The sequence below is a fragment of the Schistocerca piceifrons genome, chromosome 6, assembly GCF_021461385.2.
Source record: "Schistocerca piceifrons isolate TAMUIC-IGC-003096 chromosome 6, iqSchPice1.1, whole genome shotgun sequence".
Lineage (NCBI taxonomy): Eukaryota > Metazoa > Arthropoda > Insecta > Orthoptera > Acrididae > Schistocerca > Schistocerca piceifrons.
The window spans coordinates 152003219-152026390 of NC_060143.1; the positions used below are offsets into that span (position 1 = coordinate 152003219).

Sequence of the window (23172 nt, forward strand, 5' to 3'; positions counted from 1 at the left end):
TTCCGATCCAGTTCCATTCTGACGTAATCTCGTATTTACTGACCCTCATCTCGTTCGTCTTTCCCACAGTTATCTTCATTTTGTACTCTTTCTCCCATTTCTGCGACCCTGTCCACCATACATGTTAGTTCTTCCTCTGTTCCGTCCACAGTGAATGTCATCAGAATACTTATTTGTTGGTTTCTTTATTGTCACTGGAATTCCTCCATCGCACGTAAATAGTTTGAACTGACCATGAACCGTGTGCGTTACGTCGATTTGTCCGTGTCAGTGCTGCTTCCGCGCAGTTTGCACGGTTGCGACCAGATGAGTTACGGACAGACGTACGCTGTCTGTTTATAAGCTCGCCAGTGTGCAGTCACCTGGGTAACTCGCAAGCTGTTATCTCAGTATAATCGCAACACAAGCTCTCACTGGGCCCGTCCATGAAACAAAAACATTCGCAAATGTCTCCTCCATTGCTGCTATTCGCATGTGGAACACGCTACTGTGCACTTGGTGCAAACTTTAGTACCGTGTTGCATGTAAGAATGAGCTGTAGCACCAAGTTTTGCGAACCTCGTAACTTTCACCTAAAATAATTTACACATTTGGCCATTTTTCTGTGTCAAACAGTGAAGAAACTCCTCTCACCATCCCACAGTCACGCATCTTTCTCTTTTAGTTTCTCACTAGTCACATCGCTTCTTTCTCCCACTCTTCACAAGTCGTGTTCTATAACATTTGTTTTCTTTCTCTCTTTCATCCCTTCTCTCACGTCCACCGATGCCACAGACCTCAGTGTACATCTGCCTACCTGTGATTTGTCTTTATTATTATGCTGTTCACAAAAACTATAAACTAAATTCTATCTTCTATCGCAATTACTGCTGTGGACCCGGCTGTATAGCGAGAGAACGCCATATTCCGGCTCAGGAATCGATTCCCTGTAGGAGCAGAGATTTTTCCTCGTTCTGGTCGCTCTGCGATGACTCTAGGTCCACTCAGCAAGCTTCAAATGAGTATGTGGCTTCTTTCCCCAGGGATCAAAGGCGCACCGCCCCCTCCCCCTCTTTTCAGAGGTCACGGCGAAGAAGGGCTACAGTCAGTCCAATAGTACGGTCACGGTCTGTGCACAGACATTTTGCCTTCACTTTAAGGAGTTACTGATTTCATTTTTATACAGTATGTTAAAAAAAGGTGTCGAACATTTTGAGAGATGCTATTAATCGTCGAAATAAAAAGAACAACAACAGCAATACACATGGATCCTGAAACGCATACTTTCTGAGATATGAATAATTGTTCCTAGCAGTTGTGCATATTAGCACAGTTGTTGCAACAGAGTCAACAGCGTGTTTTGATGTCTTTCAGTATCACAGTACTCGAGGTCCACAGTAGTGTGAGCAGTAGATAGAGTGCATTCGTTTGTTGGTTCTTTGTTTGATTTGGGAGGGGACCAAACAGCGAGGTCATCGGTCCGATCGGATTGTGGAAGGATGGAGAACGAAGTCGGCCGTGCCCTTTCAAAGGAACCAACTCGATATTCGCCTGAATCTATTTAGGAAAATCATGGAAAAACTAAATCACGGTGGACGGACGCGGATTTGAACCGTCATCCTCTCGAATGCAGTCACTTGTGCGGTTCGTTTTGTATTGTGCTGTAGTTCCATTCTTGTTAATGTGTTATGTTGTACAGAAAATCACCTGCGACTGTGGCTATCTATAGCAGTACGTTACTTATGCAGAAAAAATTTTGTATTAGCTCTTATTGCGGTAGTAATGGTTCAGTCCATTTTGTTAACAGTTTTTCAGCACCTGTTTGTCATGAAGCCTGTTGCTCGCAGATATGATTTTCAGTTGTCGTTCAGCAAATCGGAGTAACCTCCGAGGCCATGTCCATTACGCTCGAAAAAATATTTCCCTGATAAGACTTTTACAATTCACAAAAGAAAATTTTAAGGATGACAAGAAGATATTAGGCAAGAGAAGAAAACAAGAAGAAAATACTTGAAAAGTCATCAACAAAGAAAGAAAACTTGCGTGGCAGGAATAAGAGGTTTTGAAAATATGTAAAGAATACTTTCAAAAACTATATAAAGGACAACATGAAACAAATACACGTGATGACAGAGACGAAAGAAATATCATCATCACAGAGGAAATAGAAACAGAAGATCTGCAGATGAGGATGTAGAGAAAGTTGTATTAGAATGAAACATGGCAAAGCTCCTGGAGTAGATGACATCACAATATAAATGACCAAAGCCGCAGGACCTTTCGGAATTTGGTGGCTGTATAGAACAAGGGAGAAGTATAGACATATGGAAAGATTCCTGATGGTTAGGCAAAGGCAATCATTGTACATATCTTTGGGAATGGTAGCAAGGCACTCAGTGAGCATTACAGAGGAATAGCACTACTGTGCCACTGCATGAATATTTACGAAAAGATAATTTTACAGAGGATCAGGATTAACATAGATCCACAGTTAAGAGAGAAACACAAGGATTTCAACAGGGAGATCAACTATAGATGCCATGTTTGCAGCCAGACAGATTGTAGAAAAGAGATGGGAATTTTGGAAAGAGATCATAGTTGCACTGTTAGAACCGCAGAGATACAGTAAGATCTGAATACACTGGAGCTGCCAAATGGAGTGTAACTGAGAATCAGAAACACGTACAGAAAGTGCCTAAATTATGTTATGATAGACGACAAAAAATCAGACTTGTTTATAACGCACCGAGAGGTTCGGCAAGGAAATGTGCTCTCACAAATGCTTTTTAATATAGTCACGGACAACATCATAGGGAAAGTTCGCCAAGGGTCAATAGCAGATGATATGAAATATCACAGCATATTGCGGGTGATGTGATGATTTGGGAAGAAAATGATCAAAAGTGGCAAGAATAGCTGAACACTTAACAGAGAGTAATTGAAGAAGCAGGCACGGAAATGAGCTTAACAAAAAGTGAAATAAAGAAAATCTGCAGGAAAAATGAAAAAGTAAAGGATGTAACTTACAGTGGAAAAATTAGCAAAGAAGTAAATGCTTTCAAGTATTTAGGAAGTAAATTAACCAAGAAAGGAAACAGAAATGATGAAATTTCGGAGAGAATAGAAAGCTGTTCGAAATTTTATTATTGCGTATCGGACGAAGACCAATTGGAAGACCACGAACAAGATGGAGAGACCAGGTGAAGGATGATGTTGGACTGCAGTGGGAGGAGATGCCGAGAGATGGGAGAAAAGAGAAGCTTGGAAGAGGCCCTATGAACGACCTGCGTAAGTAGAAACATTTCAGGAAGAACGAGAAAAAGAAAAGGCTTTTACAGCGTCTTATGGATTTAGGTTTTGTAGAATAGCTATACAGTGGACACCTCGCTCAGTGCGTGCGATTGACGTACAGAAAGGACCGCTACATTTTGTGGACGAGTATCCTGGAAACTGTTGGCGAAAATTGGTAGCAGCGGAATGCGCGAGCCATCCTCTTGTCTGAGTGGTACTTCGTGACCAGTTGCTGTACTTAGATGCGCAGCTTCTTACGCCGAAAGGCGACGGAAATGTTGCCATGGAAGACGTCATGTTGAGTACCTTCTACGAACAAGTATTTAGGTCGCAGGAAGTATGCGTTTTCGGAACCATGATAATTGCAGATTTTCTTGTTTCGATGAGTACTACCATCTCTCAAAACATTCGACAATCATTTAAAAATCTTTTAATAAAACACAGTACTTGAAATATTTTTTTGTATCGAAATTATGTGAACTGAATCAGTTAACATGTTGAGTTGTATTGGAAGGCTACTGCTTTTTAGTATTACTCACGTAACTTCACTTGAAACTAAGATTTCTTATTTTTAAAAATTCTTATGTATAATGCAACAGTTTATGATATAAATTTGTCTATGGAATAGGAGTTGCCCTGAAGAACTAATTTAGGTTAGATATAAAACTTACTTTACTACATATCAGACATTTTATGTTATAGAGCAAATGATTAAAACGTTTGTTAGTGCACTTAAACTTTCTAAGCCGCTGACAACTTGAATAGTGACTGATAAAGGTGATTTTTGTTTCAAGTACTGTAGGCATAAACATTTCTATTCTTGTCAAGTTGCGGTGGATTATTTATGACGGATCTCAATAGCAATTTATATACTGTGGAGTTGCAATTAAATTCCTAACACCTTGAAGAGCAACCTATAAGTTGACTGCGAGTGTGCATCACATATTATTCGTACCACTCGCTTTGATGCAATCAATACTTTCTTTCTAAGTAATGAGTTTCACCAGAAAAGTTTTCCATAAGTTGTTACTAAATAGAAATATGCAAAATATATTAGGAGGCTGCTTCGTTTTTTCTACGACAAGCAATTATACGAAGAGCAAAAATAGACGAACTAAATTTTTTGAGTAGCTCATTAATATGTTTCTTCTTCAACACGTACCCTCAAAATTAGGAGCATTCTGAGAAACGTCATTAAATTCGTGGTGCAGTACCTGTAGGCAGTATCCACTGGAGTCGACAGCGTGAATTTGCAGCTTCAGGACTGATTAAAAATGCCAAAGGAGGGACGTTAACAACTGTCCTGCGCAACGGATAAATGCACCACACGGTTAAGAGTTACCTCTGTTGCTTTCTCTCTAATTCTATGTGTATAAAGTTCAACTAACGTATTTAGTTTTTTAGTTTTGCGGCTATAAGACTCGACTATGGGAGCTTTACAGAGAGAACACGCTTCGTTATTAAATAAACCTGACCATGTAGCTTGATAGGAAAGAATGTCACGTTGAAGTAATAACAGTACAGTCAATGTTACTTCCCCTGGACTCATGCACTGTTGTTAACAGTTAAACTCATTTCACATTCATGCTAAAGTAACCATTTCTGCAGTGCATTTCAGAATTAATTTAATAGGTTATCACTGTTCATGGAAGCTGTTTCGTATCTGTTCCAGTATCAATATGTTCCGATAGCCGAACGTACTGACCAACTGCTACGATGTAATTTTCTTACAAAAGTATCATACATAATTCCGTGCACCTTGCCGCGAATGAATCGAATCTTAATTTACTTTAATCGTACAAACCGACGTAATACATTCAACTCATAATTAACTCTTTATAAAATTCTTCAGACACTTTATACGCGATGCAGTTCTGCGTGACTACTTGCGGCACCCAAACAATCCCCATTCACACACACGCGCGCGACCAGTAGCGCTTGGTAATTGTTGACGTTAAATAGCAACGCAACGCCCCCACCAAACAACAGGTGCGCTCAGCTTCAAAAATTCCAGAAATTGCACGGTAACACCAAAGCTAGCGATTTTCCTAGATCAGTACTCCTTACATTGGTATCATCTATAAAAACTGGCTCATTGTTTGGGTGTCACCACAGTCACACACACTGTCACTTGAAACAATGAGCCACATTGTGAATGACTGTCCAGTCAGATGCTTCCCTGGTGGCATTGAGAAGCTCCATCAAGCATCCCATGAGGCACTCCGCTGGATCGAGTCCATCAACATCCGACTGTAGTCTGAGCCGTTTTAACACTTGTGTACTATGTGTAATTTCACATGTTTATTTTTATATATATTTCTTTGTTTTGCTAAATGTGTATTACTGTAATTGATGCATACGATAATAATAATAATCCTCAAAAACTAACAATTTTACTGAACGAATGTTAAGTGAAAGATCATTCTCATACATAAAATGTAGGTGTACGCCCAAAATTGAATCCGCTGGAACTCCGTTCGTGATTTGTTCCCAGTCACAACAGTGTTCTGTTTTTGCGAGATTGTTTGAATTATTCAGCAACAACGTTTTTAATTCTGTTTGTTAGGATGGATTCAGGACTGATGTTTATAAAACCATGAATTCCATAAAACGTAAATTTTCAGAGAGTAATATGATCTACGCGGACAGATCACAAAAAGTTACCAACTAGCGATATTTAACAATTTAAGGCGACTTGCAATATTTGGTTAGTGAATGTATAAATAGCATTCTGAGTTGAGCAACGGTTCTGGAATCCAAATTGCGATATCCTAAGTAGACTGGTTCTCAAATGAAACCATACGGTTCCAGACACGTTTCCAAGTCTCGTATGCCTGTCATGTATATATGGAAACAGAAGCAACAAATGAAAAGTTGTACCAAGATCGGGATTCGAACCTGTGTCTTCTGCTCATCAGGCAGATGCGCTGGCCACTACGCCACTACGGCACGGTGGCTTTGCACGATGCACGGACTACCCTAGCTCGCCTCCCTCCTCAATCCGAATTCCCATTCACGCCTCAGCCCTCTTGGCGTTCCCCCTAAACTCGAACGGCACTGCAGAGGGTCTCCATCTGTATTGCTGCACCTCATCAACGAAAGAACTCCTGCCTAAAACCCAAGAATAGTTGCATTAATCAAGTTAAGCAATAGCCTTCCAGAGATCTTTTCAGGTCTCAAACGTCTGTGCTGAGATGCTATTCCACAACATTTTGGGTATTAATGAACCGATTTAGCTGTATTTGTTCCTTTATTATTAGATCACTGCCGGTTTAGCGGCACAGAAAGGTGCATCTTCAGGTGAACTTACAACTAAAACATTATAGCTAAAATCTCGGAACTTTCTATCCGATATATGTTGTCCGTCAGAGCAAAACATCGTTAAAAGACTGAAGAAGTGGTCCCATCCACTACATTGGAATCCGACTGTTTTTTTCTGTGACATACCGCGTTTTAGCGGTGTTTTGTTCTGACGGACAACGAATATTGGGTACAAAGTTCGGATAATTTTAGCTCTGATGTTTTAGTTATATGTTCACCTCAAATGTAGCTTTTAGTGCCACGAAACCAGCAGTGATGCGATAGTAAAGGACTAAGTGCAGCTGAAGCGGTTTACTAGGTGTACCGGTATGAAATAAGCGTTAAGATAGAAATGTGTCAATAGGGAACATTTGTTGTGAACGAGCCTTAATTTTTTTTATTTGGTTGGTATAACATCTGTCAAAGATATTTTGTATACATCAAGTCATGGAACAAACAACATCATATGTTTTCATCGTACCAGAAAGTGATGATTTGCGGAAAGCATTAATTTTTTGTTTTCATTTGAAAAAAAGTGCTGCAGAGTCGCATCGAATGCTTGTCGAGGCATATGGTGATCATGCTCTATCAGAAGCAACAAGCAAAAGATCATTTCAACGGTTCAGAAATAATGATTTTGATGTAAGAAATTAAGAACGTGGAAGACCACCAGAAAAAGTTCGAAGACACCGAATTGCAAGCAATATTGTATGAAGATGATACTTATGAGTCAGAAGCAAATGGCAGCAATGCTAAATGTTCCACAACAAACAATTTCTGACCGTTTGAAAGCTATGGGAAAGATCCAAAAGTGTGGAAAATGGGTGCCACATGAATTGAATGAAAGATGGAAAACCGAAAAACCATTTGTCAAATTTTGCTTCAAAGACATGAAAGAAAATCAATTTTGCATAGAATTGTTACTGGCGATGAAAAATGGATTTATTTTAAGAATCCTAAACGGGAAAAATCATGGGTTAATCCGGGACAACCAGCAACATCGACTGCAAAACCAGATCGATTCGGCAAGAAGACAGTGCTCTGTGTTTGGTGGGATCAGAAAGGTGTGGTGTATCTTGAGCTAAAACCAGGTTAAACTGTGAATACTAATCGCTACAGACAACAAATGATCAATTTGAACTATACATTGATCGAAAAAAGCCCAGAATGGGCCAGAAGATATGGCAAAGTAACTTTTTTACACGACAATGCACCTGCACACAAAGCAAAACTGGTTCAGGATACAATCAAAACACTTCGCTGGGAGCTGCTACCCCACCCGCCGTATTCACCAGACTTGGCCCCTTCCGGCTACCATTTGATTTCATCAATGGGACTTGCATTGGCTGAGGAACACTTCGATTCCTACGAAGAAGTCGGAAATTGGGTGTCTGATTGGTTTGCTTCAAAAGACGAACATTTCTATTGGCGTGGTGTCCACAAATTGCCAGAAAGGTGGTCAAAATGTATAGAAAGCAATGGTCAGTACTTTGAATAAAATGTTTTTACTTTTCAATTCAAAATTAGTGTTTCATTTTCACAAAAAAACGCTCATTTCATACCGGTACACCTGGTATTGATACTCAAGATGACTACTCGTAGCTGAGACTGCCCTACCTGCAGGGTTGTCTGCTATTCCAATACAGTTGAAGAGTCCCTGCAATGGTGTTCGAGTTACGGGAGAATACCAAGTGGACTCATGCATGAATGTGAATTTGGATTTAGAAGAGAGGCGTGTTAGGGGGTACTACGTGCATAGTGCAAAGCCTCTCTGCCAGAGTGGCGTACTGGTTAGCGGATCTGCCTAACGAGCAGGAGACATAGGTTCGAATCCCAGTCTTGGTACAAATTTTCATTCGTTGCTCCAGTCTATGTACATGTGATATTACTCTTGAGTGAATTATATTGTTATTATTTGAGTCCATATTTCACGTAAGACCTTTTATAGCATAGGCCATGTCTTGCAGTGAATGTAATGTAAAAGATAAGGTGGCTAGTGTCACGTATAAGAGGGTCCTGATCTCATTATAATAAATAAAATAAATATTTAGAGTGACGATAGTAGGACTGTGGTGACAGGAGAGTGACGTCTGTGTGGTGGTGCTGTGCAGGGCGGAGAACTTCCGCGTGGTGTGCGACTGGGCGCGCGCCGCCTTCAGCGCCGACGGGCGGCACGTGGCGGCCGGCTCCGCGGACGGCTCGCTGCTCGTCTGGGCCGTCGCCACCGGCAAGCTGGAGCACACGCTGCAGGAGCACGGGTGAGTGGCGCGGCCACGGGGGTTTTAAAATTGTATACAGGGTGTTACAAAGAGCTACGGCCAAACTTTCAGGAAACATTCCTCACACACAAATAAAGAAAAGATGTGATGTGGACATGTGTCCGGAAACGCTTACTTTCCATGTTAGACCTCATTTTAGTTTCGTCAGTATTTACTGTACTTCCTCGATTCACCGCCAGTTGGCCCAATTGAAGGAAGGTAATGTTGACTTCGGTGCTTGTGTCGACATGCGACTCATTGCCCTACAGTACTAGCATCAAGCACATCAGTACGTAGCATCAACAGGTTAGTGTTCATCACAAACGTGGTTTTGCAGTCAGTGCAATGTTTACAAATGCGGAGTTGGCAGATGGCCATCTGATGTATGGATTAGCACGGGGCAATAGCCGTGGCGCGGTACGTTTCTGTCGAGACAGATTTCCAGAACGAAGGTGTCCCGACAGGAAGACGTTCGAATCAATTGATTGGCGCCTTATGGAGCACGGTACATTCCAGCCTATGACTCGCGACTGGGGAAGACCTAGAACGACGAGGACACCTGCAATGGACGAGGCAATTCTTCATGCAGTTAACGATAACCCTAATGTCAGCGTCAGAGAAGTTGCTGCTGTACAAGGTAACGTTCACCGCGTCACTGTGTGGAGAGTGCTACGGGAGAACCAATAGTTTCCGTACCATGTACAGCGTGTGCAGGCACTATCAGCAGCTGATTGGCCTCCACGGGTACACTTCTGCGAATGGTTCATCCAACAATGTGTCAATCCTCATTTCAGTGCAAATGTTCTCTCTACGGATGAGGCTTCATTCCAACGTGATCAAATTGTAAATTTTCACAATCAACATGTGTGGGCTGACGAGAATCCGCACTCAATTGTGCAATCACGTCATCAACACAGATTTTCTCTGAACGTTTGGGCAGGCATTGTTGGTGATGTCTTGATTGGGCCCCATGTTCTTCCACCTACTCTCAATGGAGCACGTTATCATGATTTCATACGGGATACTCTACCTGTGCTGCTAGAACATGTGCCTTTACTAGTACGGCACAACATGTGGTTCATGCACGATGGAGCTGCTACACATTTCAATCGAAGTGTTCGTACGCTTCTCAACAACAGATTCGGTGACCGATGGATTGGTAGAGGCAGACCAATTCCATGGCCTCCACGCTCTCCTGACCTCAACCCTCTTGACTTTCATTTATGGGGGCATTTGAAAGCTCCTGTCTACGCAACCCCGGTACCAAATGTAGAGACTCTTCGTGCTCGTTTTGTGGACGGCTGTGATACAATACGCCATTCTCCAGGGCTGCATCAGCGCATCAGGGATTCCATGCGACGGAGGGTGGATGCATGTATCCTCGCTAACGGAGGACATTTTGAACATTTCCTATAACAAAGTGTTTGAAGTCACGCTGGTACGTTCTGTTGCTATGTGTTTCCATTCCATGATTAATGTGATTTGAAGAGAAGTAATAAAATGAGCTCTAACATGGAAAGTAAGCGTTTCCGGACACATCTCCACATAAAATATTTTCTTTCTTTGTGTGTGAGGAATGTTTCCTGAAAGTTTGGCCGTACCATTTTGTAACACCATGTATACTGCCTGACAAAAAAAAAAAAAAAAAAAAAAATATTTAAGCACCCATAAGGGTAGGAGGAAACCGCACGGGTTTAGAGGGTGTGTAACGTTATTTCAGAGGTTAAAAAATCGAGTGAAATTTCCAGAGAACTTGGGAGTGCGGGCCCACTTATCAATATGACGTTGCTCCGCCTCTGGTCTGGATGCATCCACTGGTTCCGTTGGGAAGGCTGTTATAAAGCAGTGGTTACTCTCCTGAGGCAAGCTTGTTGACAACTGTTGTAAATGATATCCTGTACGCTGGCACTGGGACAAAGTTGACATCCAAACTGGTCCCATATGTCCCACACGTATTATGTCAGGGACAGCTGTAGGGATGTTGCTGGCATGGCTGTACCTCAACACCACGAAGACAGTCAATACAGACACTTGCCACGTATGGACGACCATTTTCCTGTTTAGAACTGGCACCACGATACTGCCACATGAGAGGTAACACATGAGGATGCAGGACGTCCCCATAGCAGTGGAACTGCAAGTTTACCTGAGACGCCAATAGCGGCCGTGCGAGATCCTGCAGACGCAATGGAGCACGCGTGTTGAGCTACGCCTGTAGCGGCTCTGTACTTCCAGGGCCCTCTGTCACAGCACTATAGGAGAGCCAATGGCAGTGCCTGACACCACTCGTGCCTGGATTCACTTCCTTGGGAAGTCAATAGCTGGACTTTGTTTCCTGTTGTATCATCTGTAACGAGTCTTCTGTTTGTTGTGTTACATCTACAACTACATCGATACTCCGCAAGCCACCTGACGGTGTGTCGCGGAGGGTACCTTGAGGACATCTATCGGTTCTCCCTTCTATTCCAGTCTTGTATTGTTCGAGGAAAGAAGGATTGTCAGTATGCCTCTGTGTGGGCTCTAATCTCTCTAATTTTATCCTCATGGTCTCTTCGCGAGATATACGCAGAAGGGAGCAATATACTGCTTGACTCCTCGGTGAAGGTATGTTCTCGAAACTTCAACAAAAGCCCGTACCGAGCTACTGAGCGTCTCTCCTGCAGAGTCTTCCACTGGAGTTTATCTATCATCTCTGTAACGCTTTCGCGATTACTAAATGATCCTGTAACGAAGCGCGCTACTCTCCGTTGGATCTTCTCTCTCTCTTCTATCAACCCTATTTGGTACGGATCCCACACTGGTGAGCAATAATCAGGCAGTGGGCGAACAAGTGTACTGTAACCTACTTCCTTTGTTTTCGGACTGCATTTCCGTAGGATTCTTCCAATGAATCTCAGTCTGGCATCTGCTGTACCGACGATTAATTTTATATGGTCATTCCATTTTAAATCACTCCTAATGCCTACTCACAGACAATTTATGGAATTAACTGCTTCCAGTTGCTGACCTATATTGTAGCTAAATTATAAAGGATCTTTCTTTCTGTGTATTCGCAGCACATTACACTTGTCTACATTGGGATTCAGTTGCCATTCCCTGCACCATGCGTCAATTCGTTGCAGATCCTCCTGAATTTCAGTACAATTTTCCATTGTTACAACCTCTCGATGTACTACAGCATCATCCGCAAAAAGCCTCAGTGAACTTCCGATGTTATCCACAAGGTCATTTATGTATATTGTGAATAGCAACGGTCCTACGACACTCCCCTGCGGCACACCTGAAATTACTCTTACTTCGGAAGACTTCTCTCCAATGAGAATGACGTGCTTAGCTTGTTCACTAATCATTTTTGCACCTGTCTATCTTTTTCACAGCGACCGTTGTCGCACCTCTCTGTAGCCCATCTCTCCTTAATATTGTGTATGAAGTCATCCACAACAGTACCACTGTGATTTCATAGGTCCCTCAGTCGTTACCAGCCATGACCTGACGTCATTGCCAATAGATACCCATATCTCGCATGAAGATCTCTCCTCGGGTCGCTGCTGTGCTCGCCAACGACGGTTATTTGGCATATGGAGAACTGCGATCCGTGACGAAACACAGTGTGACACCATTCACATGAAGTCCACCTTTGCAGTCATGGCATTACTCCAGGCACAGCCGTTTGTGTTGTGTTGCTAACGGGAACCTACGCATGAAACAGTAATTCCCTAACCTGACTGGAAAAAAAAAAAAAAATGGAAATGCCGTGTGGCTAGGGCCTGCCGTCGGGTAGACCGTTCGCCTGGTGCAAGTCTTTCGAGTTGACGCCACTTCGGCGACTTGCATGCCGATGGAGATGATAATGATAAGGACAACACAACACCCAGTTCCTGAACGGAGAAAATCTCCGACCCAGCCGGGAATCGAACCCGGGCCGTTAGGCATGACATTCCGTCGCGCTGACCACTTAGGTACCAGGGGCGGACACCTGACTGCCGATAGTCTCTGACTAATGGTGTGGGACATCACAGAATGTTGCTGGGAGTTCATCACTTCTTCACAGGTGGCAAGTGCAGATGTGGAGGAGTGGTCAATCTAAGTTCACCGAAACTTGCACTATGACTATGCCTGCCGTCACATTTCCATGCAGTCCTTCATCAGGGCACTCTCGCATCTGAATACCCCACAAATCTGAATACTGCACGATTTGTCCTGCCAGCCAAATGGAAGCCCACAGCGAGGCCCTTTACAAAGTCTGTCAGGTGCTGATGATGCTGTCTCGTACAAGTAAGCGTTATCTCCGTGTCCGTCAAAGCGCTCACTCAAGATGTGACGTTCTCCACGCCCCTTATATACCCTACCAGACCTGCTAACAACACTACGAGTAAACCACTAATGCACTCTGGCGACCGTGCTACCTGTCACAGAGAATTGGAGCTCTAATCATTTACATATCTGCCGATCATGTGTATGTGTACGAAGTTACATTGACATATGATCATGTTTTCTTTGTGCTTCACTTTCTTTGTCAGGCACTGTTTATTGATGAATAATACAGCACACAATAAAATGTATGTCTTGTTCCATATGGCCGCTACTGTACACTGAATTTAGTGTGATGTGCCTCGCAGGGCATATTTTATTCACTCATCATGAATTTAATAACAGTGCATAAATTACTAATTACTGGAAAAAGGTATCGGTTGGTACGACATGTTCCGAGGTGCCAAGGGATCTCCAATATAGTATTGGAGGGCAGCGTGGAGGATAAAAATCGTAGAGGGAGACCAAGAGATGAATACATTAAGCAGATTCAGAAGGATGTAGGTTGCAGTAGGTACTGAGAGATGTAGCTTGCACAGGATAGAGTAGCATGGAGAGCTGCATCAAACCAGTCTCCGGACTGAAGACCGTGACAACAACACATTACTAATTACAAATAAAAGAAAAGGGGCTGTGATTCAGACTAGCAAAAATCCGATTCCGCATCGGTTATGTTATTGAAGACAAGTTTAGCGACAGTGTCGTACGCTATTGACAGGATATCTTAAGTCTTACAGTTTTATTTCAGCCATACTCTACCTCCAGTATCTTTTCTATTAATCTTTTATTTGTTAAAACTGCGTTCACAAGATACTGCGTGACGACATTGTTCTAAATATCCTCAAAACTCTTGATGCTTAAATAAGCATTCCTTAACCCTTACTAGCAAAAAAAAATCTTACAAAATATCCATTTGGGGAGCCAGTCAATGGTCATCATCTCTTTCACTTGGAACTTGAAACGAGCTGTTTCCTTAACTAGCTCTACTATATCAATATCTCTGCTAAATGTGGCAACAACATCATCTGCAAATTTTGCAAGATGAGATATAGATCTTTCATTTAAGACATTTCCTGACAAGAAATGAACTTCAGATGAAATGGTGAGTTACATGTGAGATGTTTCCATTTCAGTTATTATGCTATTCTAGCTCAGATTGGAGTCCTGCGGTCAAATATCGTATCTGCTTGAGTACGCACCCAACCACACTCTCAGAAAAAAAAGATGAATCACGAAGAAATTATCCGATTGGGACAGAAATCGGTAGATGCAATGTATATGTACACACAAACATAAGATTACAATTTCAGAAACATTGGTTGATTTATTCAAGAGAAAGAGTTTCACAAGTTGAATAAGTCAGTATCACATTGGTCTTCCTGTGGCCTTTATGCAAACATTTATTCGGTTTGGCATTGATGATGATGATGATGATGATGGTTGGTTAGTGGGGCGCTCAACTGCGCGGTCATTGGCTCCAGTACAAAGTCCCAATTTGTACACAGTCCAATCTTGGCACTGTCACAAATAATGATGATGATGCTGATGAGGACAACACAAACACCCAGTCCCCAGGCACAAAAAATAAATCTCCAACACGGCCGGGAATCGAACCCAGGACGTCGTGATCCAGACGCAGCAACCCTAGCCACTAGACCACGAGCTACGGAAGTTTAGCATTGACTGATAAGAGTTGTTTGATGTCTTTCTGAGGGAGTATTGTACCAGATTCTGTCCAATTGGGCCGGTCGGAGTGGCCGAGGGGTTATAGGCGCTACAGTCTGGCACCGAGTGACCGCTACGGTCGCAGGTTCGAATACTGCCTCGGACATGGATGTGTGTGATGTCCTTAGGTTAGTTAGGTTTAATTAGTTCCAAGTTCTAGGCGACTAATGACCTCAGAAGTTAAGTCGCATAGAGCTCAGAGCCATTTTTGTCCAATTGGTGCGTTAGATCGTCAAAATCCAGAGCTGGTTTTGAAGGCCCTACCCTTAGTGCTCCAAACGATCTTAATTGGGCAGAGATCCGGTGACCTGTCTGGCCACGTTCTGGTATATCAAACACGAAGATAAGCAATACAAACTCTCGCCGTATGTGGGCTGACATTATCTTGCTGAAATTTAAGCGAAGGATATCTTGTTCGATGGGATTTTGGGATTGCAGCCGGATCATGTTGACTTCTTGCCACGATATTTCGGCTGGCAATCGTCCAGCCATCTTCAGGTGAGTGACCGTCACTGGAGACTGCAAGTTCTCGGAGTCAACTTTATAGCAAAAAATTGGCGCGAAAACGCATGCGCATTGGCCTCCCGCCAAGATTTTCGTGGAAGAAACTTCCATTGCCAGCCGAAATATGGTGGCATGAAGTTAACATGATCCGGCTGCAATCCCGAAATCTCATCGAACATTCAGTACGCCGGGAAAACTTCAAGAATCACATAAAGATATCTTGCCATGAAGGGCAACAAAATGGGACGTAAAATACCGTCGATGTACCGCTGTGCTGTAGTGTGCCGTGGATGATAACCAAAGGGCACGGCACCACAGACGACTCTTGTTTGTCGGACCGTATGTCGGGCGACAGTCAGGTTGGTGTCCCACCGCTGTCTGGAGCGTCTCCAGGCACGTGTTCCCAGGCCATAAGAGCTCAGTTCGAAGCGGGACTGATCAATGAAGATAATTCTGCTTCAGTCAATAAGATTCCGGGCCGAAGACATATCTAGTAGAAAATATATATTAGACAGTTTTTAAAAAACACTCGTTTTATCATTTTCCTGGCGAAAATGGTTGAAATGGCTCTAAATACTATGGTACTTAACATCTGAGGTCATCAGTCCCCTAGACTTAGAACTACTTAACCCTCACTAACCTAAGGACATTACACACATCTATGCCCGAGGCAGGATTAGAACCTGCGACCGTAGCAGCAGCGCGGTTCCGGACTGAAGCGCCGAGAACCTTTCTTGGATATTAACACTTTTCCAGGTGCCGATTTCAATAAGGAAAGTCAACGCAAAAAAAAAGAAAATGAGTTTTCAAAAGTGATACACCACAAATACAATGTATTCGCGCGCGCACCCACAAGCACACACAGACTTGACACAAACCCAAACTTACCAACTCGGTAATAAGGCAGTCGGGTTTCCTTCTGTATCGTGGGCAGCCGAAGAAGATATGACTCGTATGTTCTGGTGCATCCTAAAATCGCATTATGGTGACGGTATGAGGCAGAGCCTGTAAAGATCTTGTTCATGGCAGCTGTGGTTAAATTTCAACGTGGTAATGACCCTCACAAACTGTCTAGTGGTTCCTATGCCAGAGAAGTTACAGTTCAGAGCTCCCTTTGGAACATACCATTGAACCTTCTGTAAATTCAGTGGGATTCGCCTATACCATGTGCCCTTGTGTAGATCTTCAGTCTTTCATACCTCGTTCCAATAACGTTTGGACAAGCCACTAGCCACATCAATGAGATCTTCCGCGGGAGTAAATCAGTCTTGTATGCCAGTTGTCGTCGCGTCCTTGGTCGATTGGTCTGCTCTCTAGTTCCCCATAATGCCAGTACGGCCCTTCATCCATACAAATGGGAACCCACTACCGGTTCTGCAACGTGACAGTTCAGAGGCGCACTTCTGGTAGAGCTACGCAGGGAAATGGTCAGTTCATATTTCGCTAGCATCTCTTCTGATGTCTCGTCGTGGTGCAACAATAGCATGGGCATTATCGGTCAAAGGATTACCGCTTTCTCTTCTTAGTTTAGTGTTAATTTGGGCCATCCAGAAGCAGTTTATGCCTAGTGAAAGTAACATAGGAACTAATATTTTTTTCCATTCAGATGACCAGTACAGCACTGAATTAACTTGTGCATGCTCTCCTCTTCACAGGTCGAACGGCGTAACAGCAGTGTCGTTCCACCCGCACGGCTCATTCATGGCGAGCGTTGACAAGAAGCGCAAGGCCGTAATTTGGACGGACTTGTGAGAGCGCACAATCAAAGGAGGTCGACCGATCGCGAGGGCGACTTTGCCGCCGACTGCTTCCACGGTCGGAGGGACGCCTGTCAACACACTTCGCAGCTTCGTTCTCGTGTCTTTGATCTGCACGAATTTTTAAGTTTTCATATACCATCTATCGTGCTCAGTCTATGAACGACGCTTGGACTTTTCTTGTTATAAAATCTTTCTGTGCTGCGTCTGCTTCGCATGAACACCTCTTATTTAAAAATTTTGATGAACTAGATGGAGACTTCGCCGTTTCTTAGCACTGCCATTTGCCACATATTACTTTTGCAGGCATCATCTTAACATTTCTCAGCAAGCGTCGTGTGATATATCGTTGGCGTGTCGTTCAAGAGTACGTATTTTGACCGTTATCAACTAATAAACAACTTCGTTTCGTGTATTATGCCTTTATTTTAACGAATATTTCCGACTTGTCGGTCCCTACTTTCCGAATCCTCTTCAGTGGCGAAGCTTTTACAGATTCCTCGTAAATCTTGGTTTAGCAACTTGTGGAGTTCGCGGAAGTAGACCGTAGTGATCATCAAACACCACATTTGGGCCGTACGTAATTCCAACCCAATGGGTCTAATGGTCTTGCGGCCTTCACGGCTGCTACTTTACGGCGACGCTTCATTCCTGTGCCTCGCAGTGTTCACTTCTCGGCCTCCAAGTTGTAAGGCGTTATATGTTGTGCTGGCGCTCTAGTTGCAGAACGATCGCTTTGATTATCAGACTGCTTTTGTGGAGACTACTGTAGTTGTGAAAAATCGTAGGAAGAACATAGAATTTAGCCGCAAAGTCGATTTTTTAAAATTTAAATGTTGTGTTATTGTGGGCCTTTATTTTAAACGTTTTTGTGAGATGATGTCGTGTACCGTTCCTCCAAAGATGTTTTTATTTTTATTTTATGTTTCAAATTCAGCTGTAATGGGCTTGTGAGTTAGTTGTCAGTTACGCTTATTTTGATTAAGTCGAAAGTGTTGCACGTAATAACTGGAAATACGCGTTCGGCAAGGAAACACTTTACTGATGTGACTGGTCCAAATGGTGAGCTGGGAAAATGTTTCTACTTGCTCTGCCAACAATGTGGAATATAATCAAGACATGCTTATCCATACACTAAAGTTTAACAAAACTCTAACCTTTTACTCACAAAGCAGAGTTTGATCGCGTTCATTGCATAACCTGGCTTGTTCCTCTTCTTCTTCTTCTTCTTCTTCTTCTTCTATTCTTATCACAAACGTCTTATTCTCTTCCTTCAAAATGCAGTAAATCATTGACAATAGTTTTTTGTTACCAAAGTTATTGCATGCACCTTCTTCTGTTTTCAACATAACATCACAAACAGAAATATGTAAATATTTTTATTTTTTTTGGGAACTTGTTTAGTATGTAAGAAAATACACGTTTTTTGTACTGTTCACTAAACAGTACAAGATTGCCTACACTAAGATGGCTTTCATGATACTATAATACGACTGTAAAAGTGGAATTCTGATGCTTTGCCATTTATGAATACTCATGGCCGAAAGACAGCATATAAGATGCTATGAAATTAAGTATAAACATATTTTCTTGTTCTTAAGGAAATAATGAAGGATAACAAAAGTATTGTGTTGCCTTATTAGTTGATGTATGCATGTGGTGTGGGTAAAATTACATTATATCTGGAAACTAGAAATATATTTGTACACATCAATACTGAGAAGTACCAAAATTGGAGTCATATGCGATAATTTTATGTGTTAATACTTTGTAATGAATATCATGTATGATTTAATGAACTGAATTCTTACCGGTAATTGTTTAATTCGTTATTTTATCATGAATTCATTGTTATATTTTAGGAACATATGTCTGAAATGAAATATATTTCGTAAATATTGTCGATTGTTTCATTTTGTATGGGTCACATGGAACAGTTCCTTGCGTAACTGTTAATCCCATTCACACCTACTTACCAATGATTTAAACTGCATAATTTTAATGTCTTCCCTGCTACTATACTCTCAATGAAAAAAAAAACTCTGAAATGCTTCAACATTCCAACAAGGAGGAACCATGCATTTTGTTACAATTATAGGAAACAAGTGTGATAAAAATATGCTTAGCGATGGGCACTAGACATTTACACCTGTTGTTTATCTGTTCTCATGCATCCAAGGCGATCAAAATTCTTCTGTTTACTCAATACAAATAATGCTGGATTGGAATAGGCACTGTGTCCTCATTGTTTCAGAAAAAAACATTGTAACTAATGGTGATCTGGTGATTTTCTTGATGCAGCTGAATATTCATTGTTGTAGCCAATTTTCATCCAGTGACTTCAGGTCCTCATGCATTATCTTAAATTCCAATACTATAAGATAGATAGATATTTAAGAGTGCATTGAAGATTTTGTCATAGGCTTACTTTTCATCAAATACAAGTTTTACTTTATCCACCTTGATACATTACTTCCAGCCACTGACTGAGAATTCTAACACTTTAAGATTCATTATCAAATCCACATTGTGACTGCTGCTCTAGAAAAGACATGTGTCTCTCGAAGATGGAAGGAAATACAAGTATATTAGAGAAAATTATATATTTATCTTCATCATTGATCTACAAATGCATTTTGATTATTAATGTAATTATGGCAAATGTTCCAATTAAATCTTTGGTGTCACTAATTCAAATAATCTTTCAGCTGTAGAAAATTAACAGTATGACTGAAGTAGATAGATTATCACAAAAACTGACTTGGAAGTGACAGAAGCAAATACATTTATTTAATTATCCAATATGACCTCTCAAAAACTGTAAATGTACAAACTGAATCCCCATTCCCCATATCAAGGAAATCATAAATTGAGCAGATAGATAACATTTGCAAAAATAAGTGACCAGAGCCATAGTAAATAATCAAAATGCATTTATAAATCAATTATGAAGACAAATATAATTTTCTCTAATGTATTTGTATTTTCTGCCTTGTTTGACAGACACATGCCTTTTGTAGAGCAGCAGTCATAATGTAGATTTCATAATGAAACTTAAAATTGGAGATTTTGCTGTGAATGACTGGAAGCAGTGTATCAAGGTGGATAAAATTAAAACATGTATTTGATGAAAAGTTAGCCAGTGATAAAATCTTCAGTCCATTCTTAAATATCTAACTATCTTATGGAAATAGATTATCACAAAACTGACTTGGGAGTGTCAGAAGATAATACATTTATTTAATTATCCAATATGACATCTCAAAAGTTGTAAATGTACAAACTGATTCCTCATTCCCCACATCAAGGAAATCATAAATTAAGCATATTAGATAACATTTGCTAAAATAAGTAAAAAGAGCAATAGTTCATGTAACAAACCCTATTCTTACATGACACCATTATTTATAAAAGCTTTTAAACTGTACTCGTGGAGTCACAAGGTAGTTGTTTTTTAATTGACCTCTTTTTTAAATCATTGACTTCAGATTTGTAGCTCAATAGCCATTAATGTAATATGTCCACATCATAAATGTACATATTGACCACCCACACAATGTGTAGAAGTGTGGTTATCATCATCATTTGTTATCCATTGCTGCATGAAGGCCACTTGCAGAATTCTCCATGCAACACAGCCTTGAACTGTTGCTTCTGCATTTTCCTGGGGTCATCTAGCCATCTACCATTAGTACAGTCTCAGTAATTTCTTATATTCTGAAATACAGCAGAGAAGTTCATAACTTAACGTATCATCAGTTCCCCAGGCTACAGCCCAATGCATTTCCATTTCATTTTCACTGCATTCACGATTTTGTCTCCTACTTCTGTCTGTCCACTGGTCCATTTGCTTGTGTTCTCATCTCTTGTAGTAATTCCCAAATTACATCTCTCCATTACTCAGAGGAACACTCACTTTTTGAATAGTTTCCTCATTAGAAGTCCATGTCTCACAACTGTAATTCAAAACTGGGTATAAAGACAGACTGTAAGTTTCCAGAATCAGAATCAGAGTCCTCGAAAACTTAGTTTATAAACCTGTTTAGATAATCCAAAACACCTGAGGCATTTTCCTTATATCCCGTTTATTTTATTTTGCTCGAGTGCAAAAATATCATCTACTGATTCTTTGTATTCATTGTTAATTTGAAGTATTTCTTCGACTTGTTGAATATGCATTATTCTAGTCTTATCAATATTAATTTTCATGCTTACTATCAAGCTTGCTCTATTCAGTTCTGTGATTAGAGGCATTCTGCTCTGTCATTAGGAGAACATAGGTGAATTAGACGTGTTCCATCAGCTCACAGTCCTTGTTTTTCCAGAATAGTATCCATGACGTGTGAATTCCATTCCTGAGTTCCCTTGAAATTCTGAATGTCCCTTAACCATGATTGAAGTATCATGGAAGCTGTAGCAGTAGTAAATGTGTTCTTCAGCATGTAAAAAAAAAGGTTGAAACATGTTTTGTTTCTGAGTGCTCATTGTTCAGTTTTAGTTGGAACACAGTGAAATGCTTTCTGAAGCCACTGAATCCTAAGTAGAGTGGTAATTAATACTGATTTCTCAGTAGCATAATTTTGGTCACAACCTGCATGTGGTCTTTTGTGCTATATACAACAATGAAGTTAGCTAGTCGATTTGCTTAACTGAAAGGAAATGTTTTATGTTCCATATCACCCAAGTGGATGCCCAACACTACTTTGAAAAGTGATACTCAGTTGTCTGTGGTATGGTCATGTTTACAGATCATGACGGATTGTCAGAAACAGAGTATTATTTGTTACTGGTACCTGCTGACGTCCATTCAGTATACTGTCAGCATAATGTAATGCCCATAAAGGAGAAAAGGACATACATGAAAATTTTTGAATGCTGAAATCATTCAAATATGAATTTTTTATGCATATGAACTCTGTTGCATTATGTATTACATTTCTGGCCACTTTTGTCTGTGGTCATTGTCAAATACCTGCAGTATCAAGAAAATGGCCATAGGACTAAACTTCCTATTAATTTAATATAAGATATGATAAAGTTCATCTGTAATAAAAAAAGTTTCTGACAGCCTACAGTGGACATTTAAAATCGTTTTAGCATTCATAAATTATGTAGAGGATGTAGTCCCATACACGAAGGAGCTAATACTACAGAAAAAACCTTTCACAACAACAAATTTATACAATGTATTGGTGCAGATAGGTACTTGGGAACATTTACTACCTGGCCAAGACAAATTATCTGCAGTGGTACATGTACAGAATCAGTCTAAATAAGTTTCACCTGGCCCACTTTGAAGCCCAACACAGGGTTAAAATTGTCACTGCTCCTGTGTCACTAATATATATCCTGTAGCAATCTAATCACTTTTATGATTCTGAGATATGATTGCTGGAGTGGAAAAAGTATAGCGTAACGTTTCATAAACTGCTTCCAGCTGGCGCCAAGCAACTTCCACTGATGTTATCCACCGAACGAAAAGAATAGCAGTTCAACGTCAACTGGGAGAAAGCCACTCAAAAACACCACACTTGAAGTTCCTATAAGGAAGAATGTAATTTGTTGGATTTAGTTACACCTCTCAAGATCATGGTGGGAGCAAGATTATCTCAGGAAGCTGCGTCCCTGCCCTGTACAACCACTTGTTTCCTCGCCTCCATATTCATGTTGCACTCTGTCCAATGGCATTACCCCCATACATGGCGAAAATGCTTCTGGCTGCCTCCATTGCTGTCATCCCTCTATTTCAATCAAACAGATGAATATGTCAGAAATGTTCTGATTTCTCCACCCTTCACCTCATTTTATAGATTCCACAGCTCCCCTCACTAGCTCAAAATGACAAAATTATGTATTGTACTCTCAAATAGCAACAGTGAACTACAAATAAACCCATTGCAACCAGAATACCAACATGCAAAACAAAAACACTATGCACTTATGCACCAACCTAATATGTTGTTTTAGTCACATTAAATGTACCTAATACAAATGGAAGAAGAAAGCACTCAGGGAAAAACAGTTATAAAGTACATTACAAACACATT

General features: G+C 41.1%; 1 protein-coding gene across 1 annotated transcript in view; it reads left to right on the forward strand.

Annotated features, from left to right (window-relative positions):
- The window catches only part of LOC124802711 (autophagy-related protein 16-1-like), a 125550-nt gene extending 106566 nt beyond the window's left edge, over positions 1 to 18984 (forward strand). Inside the window, exons 4-5 of the mRNA XM_047263674.1 lie at positions 8682 to 8828; positions 17024 to 18984. Of these exons, the coding sequence (XP_047119630.1) occupies positions 8682 to 8828; positions 17024 to 17120 (244 nt within the window). The 3' untranslated portion in view covers positions 17121 to 18984. The remainder of the gene's footprint in view (positions 1 to 8681; positions 8829 to 17023) is intronic.
- Positions 18985 to 23172: the final 4188 nt, after the last annotated feature.